Source organism: Anolis sagrei, chromosome 4, assembly GCF_037176765.1.
Source record: "Anolis sagrei isolate rAnoSag1 chromosome 4, rAnoSag1.mat, whole genome shotgun sequence".
NCBI classification, from domain to species: domain Eukaryota; kingdom Metazoa; phylum Chordata; class Lepidosauria; order Squamata; family Dactyloidae; genus Anolis; species Anolis sagrei.
This window is the reverse complement of record NC_090024.1, coordinates 62,154,602-62,177,059: the sequence shown is the minus strand read 5'-3', so window position 1 is coordinate 62,177,059 and position 22,458 is coordinate 62,154,602. Positions and strand designations below refer to the sequence as shown.

The following is a 22,458-nucleotide window of genomic DNA, read 5'->3' as shown; positions in this document are numbered from 1 at the left end:
AGCCTACCTTCGCCATTGCATCTTTCCCTACGAGCCTACGCAAGCTCTAAGATCTTCTGGGGAGGCCCTTCTTTCGCTCCCACCTCCATCACAAGCACGGTTAATGGGGACAAGGAAGAGGGCCTCAGTGGTGGCGTCCCAGCTCTGGAACTCTCTCCCCGGGAGAGTAGATTAGCGCTCACACTGTCCACTTTCCATAAATACCTTAAAACATGGTTGTTCCAATGTACCTTTTATTAATTGTTTCACTAAATGAATTGGTCCTTCTATTCATAACTTAATTTTGGCTCTTGCACTTTACTACTGTCCCTAATCAGACTTGGCCCTTCCAGTCTTAATTTATCTTCTGCCTCTTGCACTTTGCCATCAGCCCTGTCCCTGCAGTTATATTGCACAAGCCTCTGCCTTGCCCTTTAGTTTGAAAATGTCCACTATGCTTGGCTATTGGTGGTCGTGTGATGATTTATGTTTTTAATTATATTTTTTCATGATGTTTGTATATGTATTTTATTGTGTTATGTTTCAACTCTGTTGACTGGGCTTGCTCCCTATGTAAGCCGCTTCGAGTCCCTTCGGGAAGATGGTGGCGGGATACAAAAATAAAGTTGTTATTATTATTTTACTGACACAAAAACACAGCATGTCACAGCAAACAAGATATATATGCTGGGTTTCATATCACAAAATCACAAGTCGAACATCATCATCATCATCATCATCATTCTGGTTACGTTCCAGTCTTTTTTTAGCTAGGTGAGGCTTTTTTTTTTTTTTGCAAAGAACTCTTCCTGTAAAAACACAAATAAAAAAAATGCAGACTTGTGATTCCAGCAACAGGTTTTTTTCTACTGAATGATATTTGCTGTTTTTATCTGGTGAAGAGGTCAGTGGGCTTCAAACAACGTAGTGATTTTGTGTCCTTTGTAATAATTATACCACCAATATGTACTTTAGATTCCGGAATTTGTTTTATGGCCAAAATAGTCACTCCATCTTTTGGGTTTTTGTCATCTGCTCTCCAAGATTTTTTTTTGTCTAAATTACAATATTCACTCTTACAATTACTACAATTGTTTTTAATAATGCAATAAAAAGGGAACACGGATGACACAAAAGAGATACATATCACAAACAGCAAGAAGTCAGGTTTTGATCCCTTCCAGACATGAAATTTACTGTCTCCTTTGACTTCTTTGTCATGGCACCTTCTCAGTTAGAAAGAGTTGGCGGGGAGTGGTACATGCAAGATGATAAGAGAGTTTCTCTTCTTCTTACCTTGTCAGGCACTTTGCCAGGTAGAAATTAGAGTTCACCCCAGAGGTTTCTGGAGCGTCTTGTTTCCTAATCCTGCCAGGTTTAAAAGTAGTATATGCCTCTTGAAACCACTTTTTAGCCCAGTCAGCACTGGTTCCCCTTTTTTGCCCTAAGAGTGCTGCTGACGTTGCCCATGTGAGAGAGATGCCTGCTGCTGCTTTCAGCCAACAAGCAACTCTTCTTTTTAGGAAATGAGAGATCATCCTAGGAGCCTCCAGGACGAGCTCTCATTTCCCAGTGGGAGGAATGCCATTAAGTAATAACTTTCATGCCACTCTCCTAGCTGCTACCACCTCTCTCTCGGTACTAGATTGAGTGCAAGAGTGATCTTTCCGGCCACCTCTCCTAGGCAAGGACAAAAGACCCTGCTAGGTAAGAAGTGGTGCCAGGCTTTGCACCCCAAAGCTGGAAATGGGGTGGAGGGATCATGGCAAAGAACATCCAGAAGTAAGAACCGGACAGGCCAGTTGGCTATCCCTACTTTAGAAAAGGCTGGGGAACATGTAGCCTGCAGATTTTTGAACTATAAATCTACAAATCCAATCCCACGTTGCCTGAAATTGTTAAAGTTGTAGGGCAAACATTGGACAGGGCCAAAGTTTTAGATTCTGTAGCCTTTAATTGTTACATAAAGGCATAATTCGGTCTTCTACTGCTTTTATTCTCATTGGAACATTATTTGGGGGCAGCAATAGAAATTAACTTTCCAACTCTTGAAACAAAACAAAAAAAAAACCCCAAACCAGATAATTATATCTAAATGGATAACTGAGATAAGGGGACAAACTTTTAGATGTGGAGCCAAGAGGAATGAGTCTGTCTCTTAGCTAGATATTTAGGAAAGGAACCCAGGTCATGAGGTTTATTTATGTTGATATGCAGTTTAAAGAAATCAATAGTGGACAGAAAGTTAATTGACCACTCCCTTTTTTTTCTGGAAAGTGGCACAGAAAGAAGACATGTCTAATCAAAAATGTAAGAGAATGAATCCATTTAAAATCGGGTTTCTGCCTCCTGCAGAATTCTGGGGTTTGTAGTTTAGTTGTGGTTGTTAAAGATTCCTCTCTAAACTACAAACCCCAGAATTCTGCAGGAAGCAGCAACTGGATTTTAAATGGATTCATTTTCTAGTGTGATGAGGTGGGGTCCAAGAAACAGTAAAGTGGGGGAGTTTAATTTGATATTGAGATGTGAATTTACCAGAAAGCTCCACAGATAACGTCCTCCCTTTGCATTCCTCATAACTTACTGAGCTCCTTTAATTTAGTCATGTCTTTAATTTGGATTAATGCTTTCAATGATCTGCTGACTCGTTACCACTTTGAAAAAAATCTTAGTTATTATAAACTTCTAAACGAGAAGATTATCTTAACTAGATTTTTTTAAAGTGGCAGCTGATCAAGAGATTACGGAAAACATTTTTGCTCATTTAAATCCACAGCATAGATTTAATTGTGGAAATCAGCCAATTCATTAGAGTCTGCTATTGTTAAGCTGAAATTAATTCCTATCTGCAGAGGATGTATCAATACTTCTTGTGTTAATAGCGTCCTGTGATTGAAATGAACACAAGAGCACTCAGGAATCCCTGTTAATGCCAAGCTACTGTACTTTGGCTCCTGTCAATGCAATGACAGCTTCTTTCTAAATTGGGTTTATGTTGTAGCACATTTCCCTTCATCACTTAAATGAATTGAATTTCTATGGCACAACCATGTGTTAACATCTTTTCTGAGCTAACAGAAAACTTTAGGACTCAGTTTAGTTGGGACTTGGAAGGACAAAAGTTGTAGCTTGAAGCTGCCTGTCATCGTATATTTGAACAGAGAGTCAGACCTCTCTCCCTCTATCTCTTTGCTGCTGCTATATTTAACAGCCTTCCCAGCCATAAAAGGTCGGGAGTGTTGCTCTCACATTCCTCTGACAGCAGGCAATATTTTTGTTCAGGACCTGGCAGCCCCATCCTCAACTGATCCTCTCAGCAGCCTTGCTGGATTGAACTTTTACTGGATTTCTCTTCCCCAATCATTCATCTTTGCGCAAGACTGAACTTCATTATTCCTGGTTGGGTTGCTGGTAAGTGTGCTTTGTTAAGAAATCTTAGATGTCAAACAGATTTGCTCTATTTTAGACATTTAGGCCACCCTTTCCTTTTTTTCCTCCTTCTCTATCTTTTCTTACATTTCCTCCTCATTCTTGGTGGATTTGGAAATCTGTAATAACAGACTGGAAGAATTTTAAGACTGAAATCTCAGTGTTTGGCCAATTCAACTACAAGTGTTTTTCAAATAGACAATGAGTTAATGGCTGGACTATAATTTTGTGCTGTGTACAATATCCTCTATGATACCTTCCTTTGTGCATGCACTGTTTACTTTAAAAATATTCACAGATGAGACTGGGTTTCCTTCCACACTGCTGAATAAAATCCCTCATTGTTTGCTTTGAACTGGAATATATGGCAGTGTGGACTCAGATAGCCCAGTTCAAAGCAGATATTGTGGGATGTTCTACCTTGATTTTCTGGGTTATATGACTGTGTGGAAGGGCCCTAGATTAATTAAAAATATTCCCATCTCAAGGTTTTAAAAACTGAATATCACTTTTGGGATGTAGAGTGAGACGGTGTTGTTGCTTCTCTAAATTGTCTTGATTTCTATAGGCGGTTTTGGGTAAACAGCTATCTCTCCTGATACTTTCAACATGTCAGCGAGAGCTTTTGTGATACTGTTCTTCTGTCCATTTGCATTCCTTTATCCTATTGGTTCTCAACCTGTGGGTCCCCAGATGTTTTGGCCTTCAAGTCCCAGAAATCCTGGGAAACTGGCTGGGATTTCTGGGAGTTGTAGGCCAAAACATCTGGGGACCCACAGATTGAGAATCACTGCTTTAACCTTATTTGAATATCTGAAGAATTAAATGGACTCACAAATGTTTGAGGAGTTATCTCATTAATAAGATGTATATTTGTGCTTGAGAGCATTGTGTAGCGGTTAGAGCATGAGATCAGAGTTTAAGAAGAAGGCAAAGGCAACCTCCCCTTCTGGACAAATCATACCAGGAAAACCTCATGATAGGGTTGCTGTGTTTTTTCTGGGCTGTATGGACATGTTTCAGAAGCATTCTCTCCTGACGTTTCACCCACATCTATGGCAGGCATCCTCAGAGGTTGTGAGGATGCCTCTGAAGATGCCTGCTATAGATGCAGGCAAAACGTCAGGACAGAAGGCTTCTGGAACATGGCCATACAGCCCAGAAAACTCAGGGCAACCAAGTGATTCTAGCCATGAAAGCCTTCGACAACACTTTAAACCTCATGATAGTTTCCCCCTAAGTTGGAAATGATTTGAAGGTTCATAACACATCTATGCTCCTGTAATACCATACAGTAAGAACAATTTCAACAGAACGAACACAGGTTAAAAATAGTGGGCATCCATATGCATAGAATGGCTAATAATCTTGAAGCTGGAAGTTGCAGATGCCTGATCTGCTAACTGCTGAGCCGAACAGCAGGTGCAATGTGAAACTGCAGAGGGGGAGTGTCACTTTAATGGTGGAGCATGGAGAAATAATGCATATGTAAATTGTTGGGGAAATACTATCTCCTTATACTCTCAAATGTCCGTGTGGAAAAACTAAAACATACTGGATCTGTAACATGAATTTGACCCTTTCAGCTGTTAAAGCAGCTATTCAAAGTACCTGTTTACAAATGTAGCCTAGAACTGGATTCTGCTCCTGAATTTTGATAATTGTGCCATTCTAAACATAACTGTGAATCCAGTCTAACTTTAGGACAATCTCCCAGATTTTTCATTTGATGCAGCTTTAATGTCTGTTACAGTATCTATGAGTGCATCTTCTGCACTGTAGAATTAATGCAGGTTGACACAACTTTAACTGCCATGGCTCAGTGCTATAGAATAATGGGAGCTACAGTTTGATAAGGCCTTTCGTCTTCTCTGCCAGAGAGTGCTGGTGCCTCACAAAACTACAAATCCCAGGATTCCGTCACATTGAACCATGGCATTTAAAGTGGTGTCAAGCCACATTGATTCTACAGTGTAGAGCAGGGGTCCTCAAACTTTTTAAACAGAGAGCCAGGTCACAGTCCCTCAAACTGTTGGAGGGTCAGATTATAATTTGGAAAAAAAAATGAATGAACTCCTATGCAAACTGCACATATCATATTTGTAATGCAAAAAAACACTTAAAAACAATACAATATATCATTGAAGACTTTCATGGCTGGAATCACTGGGTTGTTGTAGGTTTTTCGGGCTATATGGCGATGTTCTAGAGGCATTCTCTCCTGATGTTTCGCCTGCATCTGTGGCAATCATCCTCAGAGGTAATGAGGTCTCACAACCTCTGAGGATGCTTGCCATAGATGCAGGCGATACGTCAAGAGAGAATGCCTCTAGAACATGGCCATATAGCCCGAAAAACCTACAACTCAACAATACAATAATCAAAATGAAGAACAATTTTAACAAATATAAACTTATTAGTATTTCAATGGGAAGTGTGCACCTGCTTTTGGCTGATGAGATATGATTGTTGTTGTTGTTGTTCTGTGCTTTCAAGTTGTTTCAGACTTAGGTTGACCCTGAGTGAAGACTGGGTAAATGACCTTAGAGGGCCATATCCAGCCCCCAGGCCTTAGTTTGAGGACCCCTGGTGTAGAGGCACCCTATGTTTACTGAAACATTCTTGAGCTTGTAATTCTGCTTCAGTGTTCGCTAGTTAACCTAGCTTGTTTTTCTTTCTCTTTTTGGCAGTGGATCCAAAGTTGTGACGTGTGCTAGGAGAAATCCAGGATGTCTTTGCCATTCTACCAGAGGCACCATCAACATTTTGACCGTTCCTATCGTCACAAAGAGCTGGAATCCACCCTGAGTCAGTACCACAAAGAAGAGAAGCGCAAATCTGCAATCTATACACATGGATCTGCCGCCTATAGCCAGGAGGCTGCCTACCGCCATGGGTCAGCATCTTACGACCAGCAGTCTATAGCATCAAGCCAGAAATCTGCTGAAGCCTACACTCATGATTCAGCAACCCACAGTAAAACATCTGCAGCATATAGTTTGGAATCTGACTTGCTCAGTAAGAAGGCTGAGACTTACCGACTTGGATCTGAGTTAGTCAATAAGAAAGCTGATGCCTACCGACTTGGATACGAAACATACACTGGAGGGTAAGACAAAACACAAACTTTAATTGTGTAATGGATTTTAAAAATCATGTTAGAAGTTAATTGAGAACATACTGCAAGGCGCTTCTGGTGTGAGAGAATTGGCCGTCTACAGTGACGTTGTCATGGGGAAGTCTGGATGTGTTACCATGCTTTGGGAGACTTCTCTCATGTCCCCTCATGGGAAACTGGGGCTGACAGATGGGAACTCACCCCATCTTGCAGTTTCCAACCGCCGACATTCAGGTCTTCAGGTCAGCAGTTCAGCTGACATAAAGGTTTAACCCATTGCACCACCACAGCTCCTGTGTAATTTAATTCAATTGAGTGGTAGGTATTCCATTAGATGAGCCCCCAGTGGCTCAATGGTTAAACCCTTGTGCTGGCAGGATGGCTGACCAATAGGTTAGTGGTTTGAATTCGGGGAGAGTGGGTTGAGCTCCCTCTGTCAGTTCCTGCTCCCCGTGCAGGGACATGAGAGAAGCCTCCCACAGGGATGGTAAAACAGCAAACATCCAGGCGTACTCTGGGCAGCGTCCTTGCAGACAGCCAATTCTCTCACATCAGAAGCAACTTGTGATTTCTCAAGTCGCTCTTGACACAGGAAAAAAATCCATTGGATTCAACTAGAGCAAAATAACATTCTGTGGTCTACACAGTAATTATCCCATATTCACGGGAGATATGTTTCTGGCTCGAGTGCAGTTATGTGCAACTTTGGATAGAATTCTGTGGTAACATTTGTGGGAAGTACACCATAAATTCACCTGAAGGACCTAGATAAAGTATTCTCCAGGAGCACATAGGTGAAACCGCAGATATGAGTTCAGCAGTTATGGGTGTCTTATTGTATTTATTTGTTGGAATAATTAATTATTCCTCAGTGTAAACTTTTTTCACTTGATCTTCCTTTATCTGCCACTTAACTTAGAAAAAAGTGTCACATTTAATACTATATTATAGTCTCCTGACAAGATTTTAACCACCCATGCTAATCTGACTAAATGACCAAGACAGAACTGCTAAACCCTTTCCCTTTGAGCCATTCACAAATGAAAGCTGTTTTGCAAGCCATAGTCCTTTTTAATTATGGGGGAAATATATGTGTTTTCAGCTATGGATAGAAAAGTAATTGGGATCATGACTCTTATTGAAATAATGACTGGGGAGCAAGGATTCAGGGGTTCTTCAGATTAAAATCACAGCCATCCATTCTATTCCTGCTTTTTCATTGAGGAAAATAAATCTGGAAGGAGCCATGTTATGTTGGTTTTACTTTGATTTCTGTGGGTTTAATGCAGTGGCTTTCATGTCTGGAATATGATGATAAAGATCATAAAATCATAGATGGTGCAGTCAGTGAAAATAAATACAAAAAAATAATTTTACTTGATTATACCTCAATTTACGCCAGCTATCATTAATTCTCTATGGAATCTGAGTATGTGGAAGGACCAAATGTGATGTTAGAATTAATTCCAAGGGATTGCACCAATAAGAGCAGTAGATTCTTGGGCAAAGTCTTGGAACGTGTGGTGGCCTCACAACTCCAGGTATTCTTGGTAGACACGGATTATCTAGACCTGGCACAGTCTGGCTTTAGGCCGGGACATGGTACCGAGACAGCCTTGGTCGCCTTAGTGGATGATCTGCGCTGGGAGCTCGACAGGGGGAGTGTGTCCCTGTTGGTGCTGCTCGACCTCTCAGCGGCCTTTGATACCGTCGACCACGGTATCCTTCTGGGACGCCTCGCAGGGATGGGTCTTGGAGGTACTGTTTTGCAGTGGCTCCGGTCATTCCTGGAGGGTCGATCTCAGAAGGTGTTGTTGGGGGACACCTGTTCAACCCCACAACCATTGTCTTGTGGGGTTCCTCAGGGCTCAATATTGTCTCCCATGTTGTTTAACATCTACATGAAGCCGCTGGGGGAGATCATCCGGAGTTTCGGGGTACGGTGTCATCTGTACGCGGATGATGTCCAACTCTGTCACTCCTTTCCACCTGCTACTAAGGAGGCTGTCCAGGTCCTGAACCGGTGCCTGGCCGCTGTGACGGTCTGGATGAGGGCGAACAAATTGAAATTGAATCCAGACAAGACAGAGGTACTCCTGGTCAGTCGCAAGGCCGAACAGGGCATAGGGTTACAGCCTGTGTTGGATGGGGCCACACTCCCCCTGAAGACGCAGGTTCGCAGCTTGGGAGTGATCCTGGACTCATCGCTGAGCCTGGAACCCCAGGTTTCGGCGGTGACCAGGGGAGCATTTGCACAGCTAAAGCTTGTGCGCCAGCTGCGCCCATACCTTGGGAAGTCTGACTTGGCCACGGTAGTCCACGCTCTGGTTACATCCCGTTTAGACTACTGCAACGCTCTCTACGTGGGGTTGCCTTTGAAGACAGCTCGGAAGCTCCAACTAGTCCAACGCTCGGCAGCCATGATTTTAACAGGAGCGGAGCGCAGGGAGCATACAACCCCCCTGTTGCGCCAACTCCACTGGCTACCGATCTGCTACCGGGCTGAATTCAAAGTGCTGGCGTTGGCCTTTAAAGCCCTAAACGGTTCCGGCCCAAGCTACCTATCTGACTGCATCTCTGCCTATGAACCCACCAGGAGTTTGAGATCTTCCGGGGAGACCCTGCTCTCGATCCCGCCTGCTTCTCAAGCTCGGCTGGCGGGGACGAGAGATAGGGCCTTTTCTGTGGTGGCCCCCCGGCTTTGGAACACCCTCCCCATAGAGGTACGATCAGCCCTTTCGCTGATGGTGTTTCGGAAAAGATTGAAGACATGGATGTTTAAACAAGCATTCGGTTAATCCGTTGTAACGAATTGTGATGACTAAGGATTGGTTATACACGGACGATGAATTTTGGATTACGATTCCAGTTATGAGATGCATAGGATTGTTATTGGTGGCCCAATAATTTGTACTGTATATGTGTTTTATGCTTTTAACTGAATATTGTTTTTTAAAATGTTGTAAACCGCAATGAGTCGCCGATTTAGGCTGAGATATTAGCGGTATACAAGTGCATTAATAAATAAATAAATAATAAATAGATTCATAGCAGTTATGCATAGTTACTTGTTTATAGATCCTGGGCAAGAACTCCGTACTATTTCCATTTAGTTGTAGAAAGTGGCATGAAAAATATTTCTCTATTTTTTGAGACCCCGATGGTGCTATGGGTTAAACCCTTGTGCCAGCAGGACCGAAGACCAACAAGTTGTAGGTTCGAATCCAAGATGAGCACGAATGAGTTCCCTCTGTCAGCTCCAGCTCCCCATGCAGAGACATGACAAAAGTTTCTCACAAGGATGGTAAAACATCAAAACATCCAGGCGTCCTCTGGGCAACGTCCTTGCAGACGGCCAATTCTCTCACACCAAAAGCAACTTGCTCCTGTCACACACACACACAAAAACAACTTGAAAATATGAATTTTCTGTTGACCAGAGCACTGTAGGGTTCTGTTGACTGTTGGCTATGTCACTTAGTATTAGAGTAGATGGAAGTGATGCAAAGTTTAAACCACTGCAAGAAAGTGATACTTCCTGTAGCAGAGCTTAATCAACAGAGCTCTAATTTAGATAGACTTCTTCAACCTTTGGTTTTCCAGGTGTTTGGGTCTCCAACTCACAGAAGCCTTACCCAGCATGTTCAATGGTCAGGAATTCTGGGAGCTGAAGTCCAAAACACCTGGAGAGTTGCATGTTGTGCAAGACTGGTTTAGAGTCTACAACAGGAATGGGTCACTGTTAAGAATGCAGGGCTACATTGCCCCTACTAGAGACCTAGAAGGGACACTCATTCACCACGGCACTAGCAAAAATGTACAATTTTTGAACTGCACCAAGAGAGCAGCTAAATGGACCAAATGGGCAGGCAGCAAGGACAAAGCAAGGCTGGCTGGCAGAACAAGGAGACAAGAAGTGGTAGATGAGGTTGGCAAGCAGAGAAAGAATGAGAGTGGTGGCAAGCAGCTAACACAGAGTAAGAAATATCCAAGTTAGGCATTTTTTTTCTGATGGTAGAGGAAACAGGCAGAATGAGCCAGTAGCATTGTCTGGATTTCAGTGGAAATAAATATTTTAGCAATCCAGCTTGCAAATACTTTAGCACTTCACATTAGAGAAAAAAAAACCACTTAAAAGACCGTGTTTATCTCCTGGTGACCAATCACAAAATAGCATTCTGGAATGCAAGATACAGAGGTGAGAGAAAGCAACTGCTAGGAGAAAGCTATGACTTTCACAGTATAAGGGACTGTCACTTCTAAATACAAAGTAAACAGAAGTGTATTGTTTTTGTTTAATCTTACATTTGTTTGTCTCTGAAAAAGAATAAAAAGGAGGAAGCAGCTGTATAGCTCTGTAACACAGAGTTTGTAGAGGCCCCAGTGAAATGTGCCCTAGGATTAGAGGGCAGGCATGGAAGTTCCTTCACTTCCACAGTGTTTTCACAGGATGAAAACTCCAGCACCCTATTTCTGGAGATGAATTGTTAGTATTTCCAAAAGAATTAATGAGGCCTTGTACAGGGGCCAAGTCTGCTTCTTGTATTTGTGGACAGAAATGGCATTTTCACCTCTGAAATCAACAGAACTAGCTTATAGGGCCTGAGTCAGCTCTATATGTATCTTCTCTCTTATTCTGATAATTTAACATTGATATTTGCTGTGAAAATCCAATGGTATTTAGAAATTTCATTGAAATGTCTGAGCTATCACTTTTAAAGGAAAACTTGGCAAAAGTAAATATTTCATTGCTTATTATTGAATTCTAGACTGGCATTTGCTTACTTGGATGGGTACTTAGTATACAATCTTGACAGTTTAATTGCTGGTGTCAATGAGAATAGGATTACATTTATTTTTTAATTAGCTATGTTATTTCAAACGGTACAAACAGCCTTAATGATTATTGTTTAAAGTTTTTCTGGAGCCCTACAAAAACAAGGATTCTTGATTAGTTCAATTTACAATATTAAATATCCAAAACATATTTTGGAAAATGTTAGTTCTTGTTGTCTTCTACATCTTCTCTGTCTTGTCATTTTGTATAAGCTCTCCTTCTCTACTGCAGTGACTTTCCAAGGTTAAAGCTAGTAATTTTGATGTTGTTTCTCAGGGTAATGTAGCCATCAGAGCCTGTGACAAAACACTGCAACATTTCTGTACTGTGGCCAAAGGGTGACCCACTGTTCCGAACAGTTCCCAAAGTGTAACTAAAGACATTCCCTTTTATATGTCATTAGCGATGTCCATACTCATCAGTTTAGGTGCTGAGAAGGAGGAGGCACTGGTTATTTGATACCGAATTAGTCTGCCTTTAAGGCTTAGAGCCAATTTCCATGTCACAGAAGCCAAGGAGAGTTCTTGATATGTAGAGCAGGGATCCCCAACCTCTCTGGGCATTTGTTGCACCATAAAGGGTTTTTGTAGTCACAAAAGGACAAAAATAGTGCAAGGCAGAGGCTGGATTTCAATCATAACAAACCACATTCCTTTATTCCAAGTGGAACAGAATATCAATTTTGATGAAGGGAACCTGCTGATGTTCAGAGAAATGTGCCCTCTCAAACTAGAGGAAACACTACACACACGGTTCGTTAAAACTATAGAAATACATTACCTGACTGAGTGGCTAATAACATTGGCTGAAATTCCTTATTGTATGCATCTATTAAAGGATTAGGAATCTCTTCAATTTTTCAACCTGGCCACCCAACGTGTTACTGTGCACCAAAATTGTATGTTCTCCACATCTCTAGTTCACGGGGAAAAGGTTCCCTCTCCCTCTTTTTACCTTGCTGCTTAATGCTGTATCCTTTTTTTTTTAAAAAAATAAATAAATGAATGTACATGAGTCTCCAGTTGTCCTGTGCTTCCCTTCCCCCTTTTTTTGGAATGCCACAGGGATCATGGAGGGTACTGAGATTCTGGTGGGAAAAGATGGTGAGAGAAATGGAGGCCAGTTGTTTCCATTTCAGCATGTTTAACCACACAAGTAAAAAGTTGTTGTGTGCACACATAGGCGTGTTTCAACTAGGAGATGCACACAGTTGCAATAGGGGTGACTCAAGATTCTGTGGTGCTCACATGAGTCCTATGTGTAGAACTATTTAACTAATAGTTTATATACTATTTAACTAATAGTAACTTGCATACTATATTCTGTGATGCTTCCATCTTTCTTTTATTTTTCCCCTGTTTTAATAGTTTATTTAAGTTAATTTTTTTCTCTTTTTTGCAAACAAAAAATATATATTTGCATCAAGAAAAAATACTGTAGTGCTCAGAGGCCCCACGGTAGGGAAATTCAGATATTGAAGAGCACCATGTTGTTGTTAATGCCAGTAGGTTTGAACTATTACACCCATCAAAAATAAATTTCTATAATGGTGTGATCCATAAGAAGAGGTGTCACTCCATCCATATTATTAGAAGAACTGTGTATATCTGCTTTCCCATTTCTTGGGTCTGCAAAAAAGGTTGGGCTATATATTTAATTGCTATTAGCCATTGCGGCTGAGTGTGATGGCTAACATTTATCTACAAAGAATTTGGCAAGGTGGACATATATTTTCTGGTTGTTCATCTTTTAACAGAGGACAGTGGCAATATATTTTCAGCAGCTTTTCCATTCAGGAAGAGGATTTGTTTTTTGTTTGTTCATTAAAAATAAAAATAGTTGCTAGAATTCTGTATGTTCTACAAGATTTCATAGTTGACCATGAGGCATGCTTTGTCAGGTATTTCTCCATGGAGTCATAGGCATGGACAAAGATACGAATTTGTTAGTGCCACCCACAGATGCTCAAGAATAATGGTGAAACCTCAATTCAGTTGCTAGTTCTAGCCAGAGCAGTTTCATTAAATTGTTAAATCATTGAGATTTATCTACATGTTCACTACATTCATAAATGTACTCAAAGTTCATGTGATCCAAAGCTAAGATTAGTTAATAGGTCTATTGGTGTTCTCAGGGCTACAGAATTTGAATTCCATTGTCAGCCTCCAGTGATATCAGATCTGATAAATACTATCCATGAGATATTGTTCAAAGACATTGTCATGGTAGTCTGTTTAGCACAAAAATCCATGATGGAATCCAGTAACCCCTATGAGACTAACTGGGAAGAAGAATTGTTGAGTTTAAGATTTCATGATCTCAGTCCACTTTGTGAAATGTATGAGCAGACTCAGGTAACCCAGACTATGTGCTTGTATTAAGCAGTTAAATGAGCACTGGCAAATTATTTTCCCTATAACATCATATATGCTTGTATTGTATTTACACATCACATATCTGTTTTCCACACACCCTGAGTCTAATCCTGAATGTGGACTTGCATGTATATACTGCATTTACTCAAATCTAATGCTCATCTTTTTTGGCTAAATGATATCTCCAAAATTAGGTGTGCATAAGATTCGTGCCATACAATAATCTCAGTGCTGAGCCAAAGGGGAAGTTGATTCAGGAGCTGTACCTGGAGCTCCTATTTGAGGGACATCATCTCTCATTTAATAGGCATGGCTCAATGCTGTGAAATCCTGGGATTTGTAGTTGGGTGATGCACCAGCATTCTTTGGCAGAGAAGGCTCAAAGACCTTGTAAAAGTAGAGACCCCATGACTCCATAGCATTGAGCTAGGACAGTTAACGTGCATTCATTCTACAGTATAGATGCATCCCAAGGTTTTCCTTTCCATTTCAGCTGGAAACTCTGGTGTTTCAAAACTTTTGTTTTTAAAGAAGCGATCATAAGCAGGCAGAAACTGCAATGCACACCTTTTTGCGAAATGACAGTGTACTTTTTGCCACTGCACATTACATTCACCAGCAAATACTTGTTTTTTATTTCAAGATTTTGAAAACTGATGTGCACATTGGCACATTAGACTCAAATAAATATGGGTATTTGTTGTATATATTTTAAAAGGCTCATTTTTCTTATAAATTAATTGACAACACTGTATAAAATTTGTTTTGAGGTTTTCCTGATCACAGTTTATTTAGCCTGCATCTCATGGTGCTGAACATCTTGCACAGCTATTCAAGTGTCCTAAGCCTATTTGCAGTCTGCTAACATTGAAAGGTTCTGAATTTGACCCTGCAAAGTTGAGGACAACCTGCTGTCGCATGCTCTTCTCCACCCAAATGCGTGGAAGAAAGAGCTCTAATTCTTGAGCCATATATCTAAACAATAAAGTTTCATAATATTTGGACAAAAGTCTTTATTCACTCAATAGAACAAAATACTGGATTTTTGAAGAGCTCCCCTTCTTTATTAAATCAGAACTGTAAAAATGTGTGTCTCCAAAGAGACAGAGCACAAAATAGATAGCTCTATCAGTATAAGGTCAGAGTCTGGGCTGTCTCCAAGAGTGTCCTGTTACTCTGTTTGACCTAGCAGTATAAAACCATACTCCATCATCCTAGGAGGAATGTTTCATACAGTATTTTCCTGAGATATACTTGATATACATCTGTAGTCCTGTGCATGCACATAGTCCAAGCAAACTTAGTGAAAAGAAAGCAGAGTTTACTTCTTGCATATTTGGAATTATAACTGTGGTCCAGTGTTAGGATATACACACTGTTTACAATCTGGGCTTTGAACCTAAGTGCCAAACTAAATGATAGTTTAAAGATCTAATTAGCCATCCTACGATAAGCATGGAAGACATGAACCAGACGGAAACTCTAGCATAGAAGTAGGTGTGATTTTTTTTTTTTTTGCCTCTCACAATGAGGTAAAGGTAAAGGTTTTCCCCTGACATTAAGTCCAGTCGTGTCCGACTCTGGGGGTTGGTGCTCATCTCTATTTCTAAGCCAAAGAGCTACCTCCAAGGTCATGTGGCTGGCAATATAATTCCAATTCAGGAGGCACATATGCAATTTTTATCACCAAAATTATGTGTAGAAAGTATATTACTTTTTGGCAATAGAAATAGCAGAAGGTGGTTCTTCAGTATGGAGACAATGGTTTATTATTACTTATTATTTATTTATTTACAGTATTTATATACTGCTTTTCTCACCCCTAGGGGGATTGTGGGGGTTTAACCTTTCATCGTCCACTTTATGTCTTATTTTAGATAAGAACTTGTATTGTTACTTCAGAGTAAGAGAAATATCAATATGTAATTGCTGAGAATGTCTTTACAGTATCATTGGGTTGCCCTTAAGACATTATGAAACTAACTTGACTGTCTTGCAAGGAACAAATGGGTTCTGATGATTGATATTTGGATCTATCTAACTCCCTTCTAATTTTTTTGAATTTTACTTTTACTATTGATGAGGGTATAAAAATCATAAGAAGGAATGGAAAATATTGCATGTCACTGCTGTATGAATAACTGCTGACTCTTGAACAATGTTGGTGATGTAGGCTATGCAGTTGACTGCAAACTCAGATGTTGCAAGGGATCAGAACAGTAATTCAGATACTGGGAGCCCTGCACATTCACTGTGATTAGGGACATAATATCAAAATGAAAGTGGAAAAATATTTTTTTTACTTGAGAGAAACTTCTCCAGGAAGCTCTAGCTCCACCAATGAGAATCTGTGGTTAGCTTCTGTAAGATTCTTCTCAATTATCTGACTTTAATAAAAGTAATTGGAAGTTGATCATAGAGTCATGTTGGAGAATCTATAGTTTGCTAGAGAGACCATATTAATCAAATCCACAAATAATCATATCCACAGAAGTTAAGCCCACAAATATAGAGGGCCAATTGTAGAATGAAAATAAAGGTAATGAAAATAAAGGTAACTTCCGAATCAGTGGGAAACTCTTGACACCATATTTTTTTCTGGCAAGATTTCAAATATTTGTGATTGAGGTTTTCTTTCACAACATTGTTCTGCTCAAGTTAAACACAAGCAAAAGAAAGCTATAGCCTAGCAGGAATTGAGTTTAATTTTGCCAGTTTCCTACTACATGTTTCTACTCTCATGATTATTCCATCTATTCTCTAGTTATCTGACATAGCCTAAGGAAGGATCATCAACAAATTAATAGACCTTTTCTGTAAGCATAGAAAGAGTGAAGCATCAGAAAAGTGAGGTGTGAAATGACAGTACTGCACCTTTATGAAATCTGTCACCTAAATGGTTTTTCCAGTGCAAAATAATATGCCGGTCAAATGGCAATACTGCACATTTATGGATCTGTTTCCTAAATGGTTTTTCCATTGTAAAACAATATGTAAGGGTACATAAATGACCAGCGTCACTGACTTCCATGCCTTTTCATTACATTTCATAAGCAGCAAGTGTTATCAGCTGTCATAAAGTTGATGATCCCTGAACATATTCCACTGAAATTATCTGAAACTGTGATAATTTTTACTAACCAGGCTAATTTAACAACTCCATGACATGGGGACAAATAACGAGAAAGAGTCCTTCATATAAAGAAATGTTGTTAACTGGTATCAGGTTTTTAATTCTGAAATCCCTGGGGTTCTTAGCATCTACTTGCATTTTATTAGTTGCCCTTTCTTTAGTGGCACAAGATCAGCTAACCAGTGGATAGAGAGGAGGAGATAATACCTTCTCAGCCTGCTCGAGATTTCAGAGTGGTTTTGTTATTTAGATGACATTCTGAACAAATAATTCTAAAAACTTTTCTTCTGTAGCTTGCAGTAACATCTTCAATCACTATATTACGGCTTTTCCTAAGCGTAACTAGAGATGTAGTGGCTAGAACACAAAGGTGGAGATGGAGACTACAGTGTTTCTAACTCTTGAGAATACATCTTTCTGCAAGTGGTTTAATAAATATTTGTTTGTTTTCTGCAACAGCCAAATAGCTACACTTCTGTAGGTTTTAAGAAACATTTTGCTCATATCACATTGTATCCTCAAGGTTACCAAAGATGCATAGGCAGAGTGTTTCTGGAGTTTGAAGAGGAGATTCCAAATCTTTACCCTTTAGCTGGAGCTAGAAATATATGTTGCAATTAGAGCTTTTTACTAGGTACATGGAACAGGAGCTCTCCAGAGTAAGTCTTATCGCCCATTCTTTGCTCTCTGGTTTCAAGAACAGCCTTATGACCTTTCTGCAGATTTATACCAAATTATGTGTATGGTCTCCCAGTCTCACACAGTCTGCATTTCATTGACAGGTAGGCTTCCCAGATTTAGGGAATGACACAGAAGGTTCTGCTTAATCCTGTTCTCTTTGCTGGTAATACAGGTTGAGTATTTCTTATCTGATAAGCTTGGGAGCAGGATATTTTTGGATCTTTGTTAGCTGCCTTGAGTCTCCACAGGAAGAAAGGTTAGGGTATAAATAAAGTTTAAAATTATGATCATCATCACCATCATGGGGCTTTTGGAATATAAGTATTTGCATAAACATACATTATGAAATATCTTGGAGATGCGAACTAAGTCTAAACATAACATTCACTTATATTTCAAATACACCTTGTAGGCATAGCCTGGAGATAATTTTATACACAGTATTTTAAGTAATTTTATGCATGAAACAAATATTGTATACATTGAACTATCAGAAAGCAAAGGTGTCGCTTTCTCAGCCACCCATCTGGACAGTTTCAACTTTTGGATTTCCAAATGAGGGGCACTCAGCCTGGGACATAGCCAATAGCCCTGAATGCAAAGGCAAACTCTGGATCCCAGATGGTGAATATGGGACCCCGTGTTTATTGTGCAGGGTGAGTGAGCCAAAGACATTTCGCTGCTTGGGAGAAAATAAAACAAATGGGATGTGCTCTTCAGTTCTATGCTCTCAAACTCCCAGATCCAAACTGTTAATAGAATAGGGTTCTCTACCACATCTTAGGGCACATTATGTTGCAAATGAGGAAAGGCCACATGATTCAAAGGAAACAATCTCTGGTCTTCCTTTGCCACCTGAGCAGTTTGCTCACTCTGCAGCAATGTACGCTCTTAGATTTGCTACTTAACTGGAAAAGAAATAGGTAGATTAGAATTCTGGTTTGTACATTTTGCTTAGAGTATTCCTTGACTAGCTTTGTGGATCCACTCATGAAGAATACAAATGCAATGAGTTCATCATTTGTGAGGATGGTTACAATGTATGGGTAGAGAAGCAATGGAATTTAAGGACCTTACTATAAACGTACTGTAAAGTTTTAAGTGTATAGCTTATATTTTTTATATATTTTTGTTCTGTGCTTTTTTGATATTCTGTAAGCAAGCTTAAATGCCAGTATACTGAAAAAGATGCAGGATATAAATTAATAATTTATAATAATTTATAATTTTATTAATTTATTATTAATAAATTAATAATTTATGGTGTGTCTGCTGATATGGCCTTTCTCTCTTCCAGAAAAATGATAGAAGGGCATTCATTAAAGCTGAGTCCGAAAGCAAAGAGGGCTAAGCAAAGTCTGCTGTCCGAGGACAAAGAAAACACAGCCGTGGACTATATAGTACCTATCTTCTCAGGAAGGTATGTTTATTTTTTTCCAATGTTGTGTTCTTCCGAGAAGACTGGGAGGAGATAAAAAAAGATGACAGTGTGTCTCTACAACTTACAATGGCTTTATTGGTCAAATTTACAACAATTTACAAATTTATATCAGTCTTTCTATTGCATGGAAACAGAGGAAGTATGTGTACACTGCCAGCAATATGGTCTTGTGTGTGCATATTCAGAAATAAATATAACTATCCAAGTAAATTTAACTTTTCAGTAAATCTGTATAGGATGGTGTAACGGAATAACTAATTATAATGGAAGTTTTTTTCTATGTTTACTAATGTTGATATTATGACAAGGGCAGGCAGAAGTGGATGCATATGATTGGTCGATTCGTCACCATGGTTGCGAAGCCTCTGCAGTAGAAATGTATCCATTTTAGAATGGCTAGCAGGCAAAAGGGGTGGAGCTAACTAAAAAGAAAAGAGGGAACATTTTAAAACTGAATCAGTCTCTAGCCAGGGGAGCTAGAGTGAAGAGGTTCCTCGTTTAAGTTTGAGTCTTCAACCATGATATTAAATAAAGGGACCATTTTGAATTAATCTCTGGTCTGTGAGCTAGAGGGAAGAAGATCCTTGTATAGGATTATGCCTTCAGTTGTGATACTGAAGTAATAAGAGACTAATTTGAGTCTAAGTTCTCAGTCAGGTGGAACTGGGAGAGAGAGAATTCTCTGAGAATAAGTTTACAGTCAGACTATTAATGGAAAGAAGTGACTATACGATATAAGTTATCCAGTCAGAAGGCTGAGAAGGAATTACCTTTGAGAGAGAAGGAAGTTACCTAACCAGGATGACATAAGTTAAACTGTTCTGAAAGTTATATAGTATCAGTTTGATGTATTCACAAGAGTAAAAGACTGATGTAACAATATCCAAGTGGAACTGAAGTAAAGTACTGTGTAACAAATATGCTTTATGTGCAAAGAATTAATAAATAAACATTTTTGTTTCAACTAATATATTGAAGTCTCATGTCAAGTTACAGGACTGAATTTACATTCCTGAAAGTGGGCTGGAGATTATTTTGAAGCTACATACTGACTACAGTATTGCATTATACAACAAATAGACATATACAGACATTTATAATTGAACCCTGCAACAAACAAATATAAGAAAGGTGACACAGAGACAAAGATAGTGTATTTCATGGTGTGAACCCCAAGCTGCTAAGTTTCTGTGAGATTTATTCTTCTTTCTCCCCTTTATCAGCACCATTGCTTGGTGCCTACATACACACACACATATATAATTTTATTGGCGGCAGAAGGTGGCATATTCAAAATAAAATAAAATATAAAAGAAAGAACTTCCCCTTCCTGCCAGAAACAGTTTATATTATATATATAGATGCTTCTCCCACACAAAACATGTGACTAGCAGAAAAACAATTGAAAGATAAGGGTTTTATATTAAATGATGTGTAGATGATATTGCTCTTTAGATGTTTACAAGGATATCCAATTATCTATACATTGTTTCTTTTGATGGATTAAGCACTCCACAAAAGGGGTACTTTGATTGTGCTTTTCCTGCATGACAAGAAGTTGGACTTGATGGCCCAAGTGGTTTCTTCCAATTCCTATGATTCTATGTACTCTGGAGGTTTGCTCTGGGATGGAAGGTAGTTAGCGTATTATATACTAGCTATTACGGTGTGTCTCAGGATAGTATTCTGTCTGAAAGAATGTCAAAGCCTTTTCAAATAAACTATTTTAAATATGAAGAAGCATAACATGAATGAGTATGAGCTTTGATGTTATCCATCTGCAGTTAGTACCAGGATATACCATGGTCAAATGCATATTATCCATTTTTTTCTATATATTTAAACATGGGTAATTTTATACACATAATATTACTTATTTTGTCTTTTTTGACAACAGATAACTGCTTACTCAAGTTAAGTTATTACAAAAATCTTCAGGAACATCTGTTGGAATGCTAGAAAGCTGGGACTTGTATATCTGAAATTGTAAATAGTCTTGTGATCTGGTAGAATCCATCTATTGGTTTGCCTATATTCTAAAGTCACAATGAAGCTTGAGTTAATATGATACCTGAACAGCAATGACGTTGCTTGGAAAGAGATATTTCCACTGGGACTAGTAGCTAAAACTTCAGGGAAGGTCAGTGTACAAATAGTTCCCTTGAAATATTTTAAACATTTTGTTTTGCTTCCAAAAATATACCCGAGGGATATTAATTGAGAATATTCTGAGAATCAATTCATGCTGATTTTGTTAAATTTTATGTTTTATTGATTAGCCCATTGGTTGTATCAGAACACTTGACAAATACATTTAACACATACTCATACAGCACACAACCACCCATGGTACAACAAAAGTTCTTGTCCAAATAAGGGATACTCAGCATGCAATGAGGAATGATATAAAACGTTGATATTCTTTTGGTTGGGCAAATACAGTGTTGAAACAACTGATGCACACACTGTTAAATATGAATGTGAATGTTCTTTAAACTCCAGTGCTCTTGTATTTTTGGCACCAGTGAGTTGATGGTTGGTTGAAGGGGCAAAAACAAGTCCTCTTCATTCTTTGAGAAGACTCTGCAGTAATTAATATTCTCTGTCAGTATTTCTTAGAGAGATGACAAGTAGATTTGATCCATTGTCATATGTTTCTGCAAGCATGTTGTCAAAACACCTATCCTTTCTGTCAGAATAGCTATTCCCTGAAAAATAATAGTCCAGACATACATCCAATGTGCAACTTATAAGTCATCTCTAAATTATTTCCACACAATTAATTGGCTTTCATCTTTCTGAGTTGCTAAAGAAAGGCAATGTACGGTATTGTAAAAAATCAAAAGACTACCAAGAGGGCTGAAATATTTCCTGCTCGCTGTTTTGTCTCCAAGTCATCAGACAGAGTGGAGTTGTAATCTGTATGATAGGAGTTAAAATCAAAATTAGGAGTGATCTGATGGGATTCTCTCAGCTAAATCACCTTGTTTTATGTTTCAGTCCGAACTATATCTTTGCTTGGGAGTAAGCCCCAATGGAATTAAGCATTGTAGTGTTAAAGTTATGTTTTCTACAATAAAACAGTAACATGAGCAAAATATTAAAGAGATAATGATTATAAATATTGTGCATTATGCAAATGCTAAATAAATTTTTATAGGTATGATTTCTGAATCTATATGAGATACAGAATTGGATGTGGAATGAATAGAAATCACATCTTTTTCATAGTGAGTAGAGAGTTTTAGTTAAATTGAGATAAATGTCCAACTAATATATTACATTTGGATTACATTGGGAGTAATGGTCCAATAGATTAATCAACTTGATTTAAATTAAAAAGTCAGAAAGGTGATCTAATACATAGGTATCAAAGCAGAGTATGTGACAAACCCTATATTCTGAAATAACCAGCAGACCTACTAACCCAAAATGTCTCCACTAGTTTGAGCTTGTTATCACTTT

The 22,458-nt window shown here is 39.0% G+C and overlaps 1 protein-coding gene across 2 annotated transcripts in view; it reads left to right on the top strand.

Moving 5' to 3' along the window:
- The first annotated feature begins 1,585 nt into the window (after positions 1 to 1,585).
- MYOM1 (myomesin 1) overlaps positions 1,586 to 22,458 on the top strand; it is a 93,087-nt gene continuing 72,214 nt past the window's right edge. For both annotated transcript variants that reach the window (XM_067467460.1, XM_067467459.1), the window contains exons 1-4: positions 1,586 to 1,686; positions 3,262 to 3,390; positions 6,099 to 6,517; positions 18,850 to 18,972. In XM_067467460.1, coding sequence (XP_067323561.1) covers positions 6,138 to 6,517; positions 18,850 to 18,972 — 503 coding nt within the window. In that variant the 5' untranslated portion in view covers positions 1,586 to 1,686; positions 3,262 to 3,390; positions 6,099 to 6,137. The remainder of the gene's footprint in view (positions 1,687 to 3,261; positions 3,391 to 6,098; positions 6,518 to 18,849; positions 18,973 to 22,458) is intronic.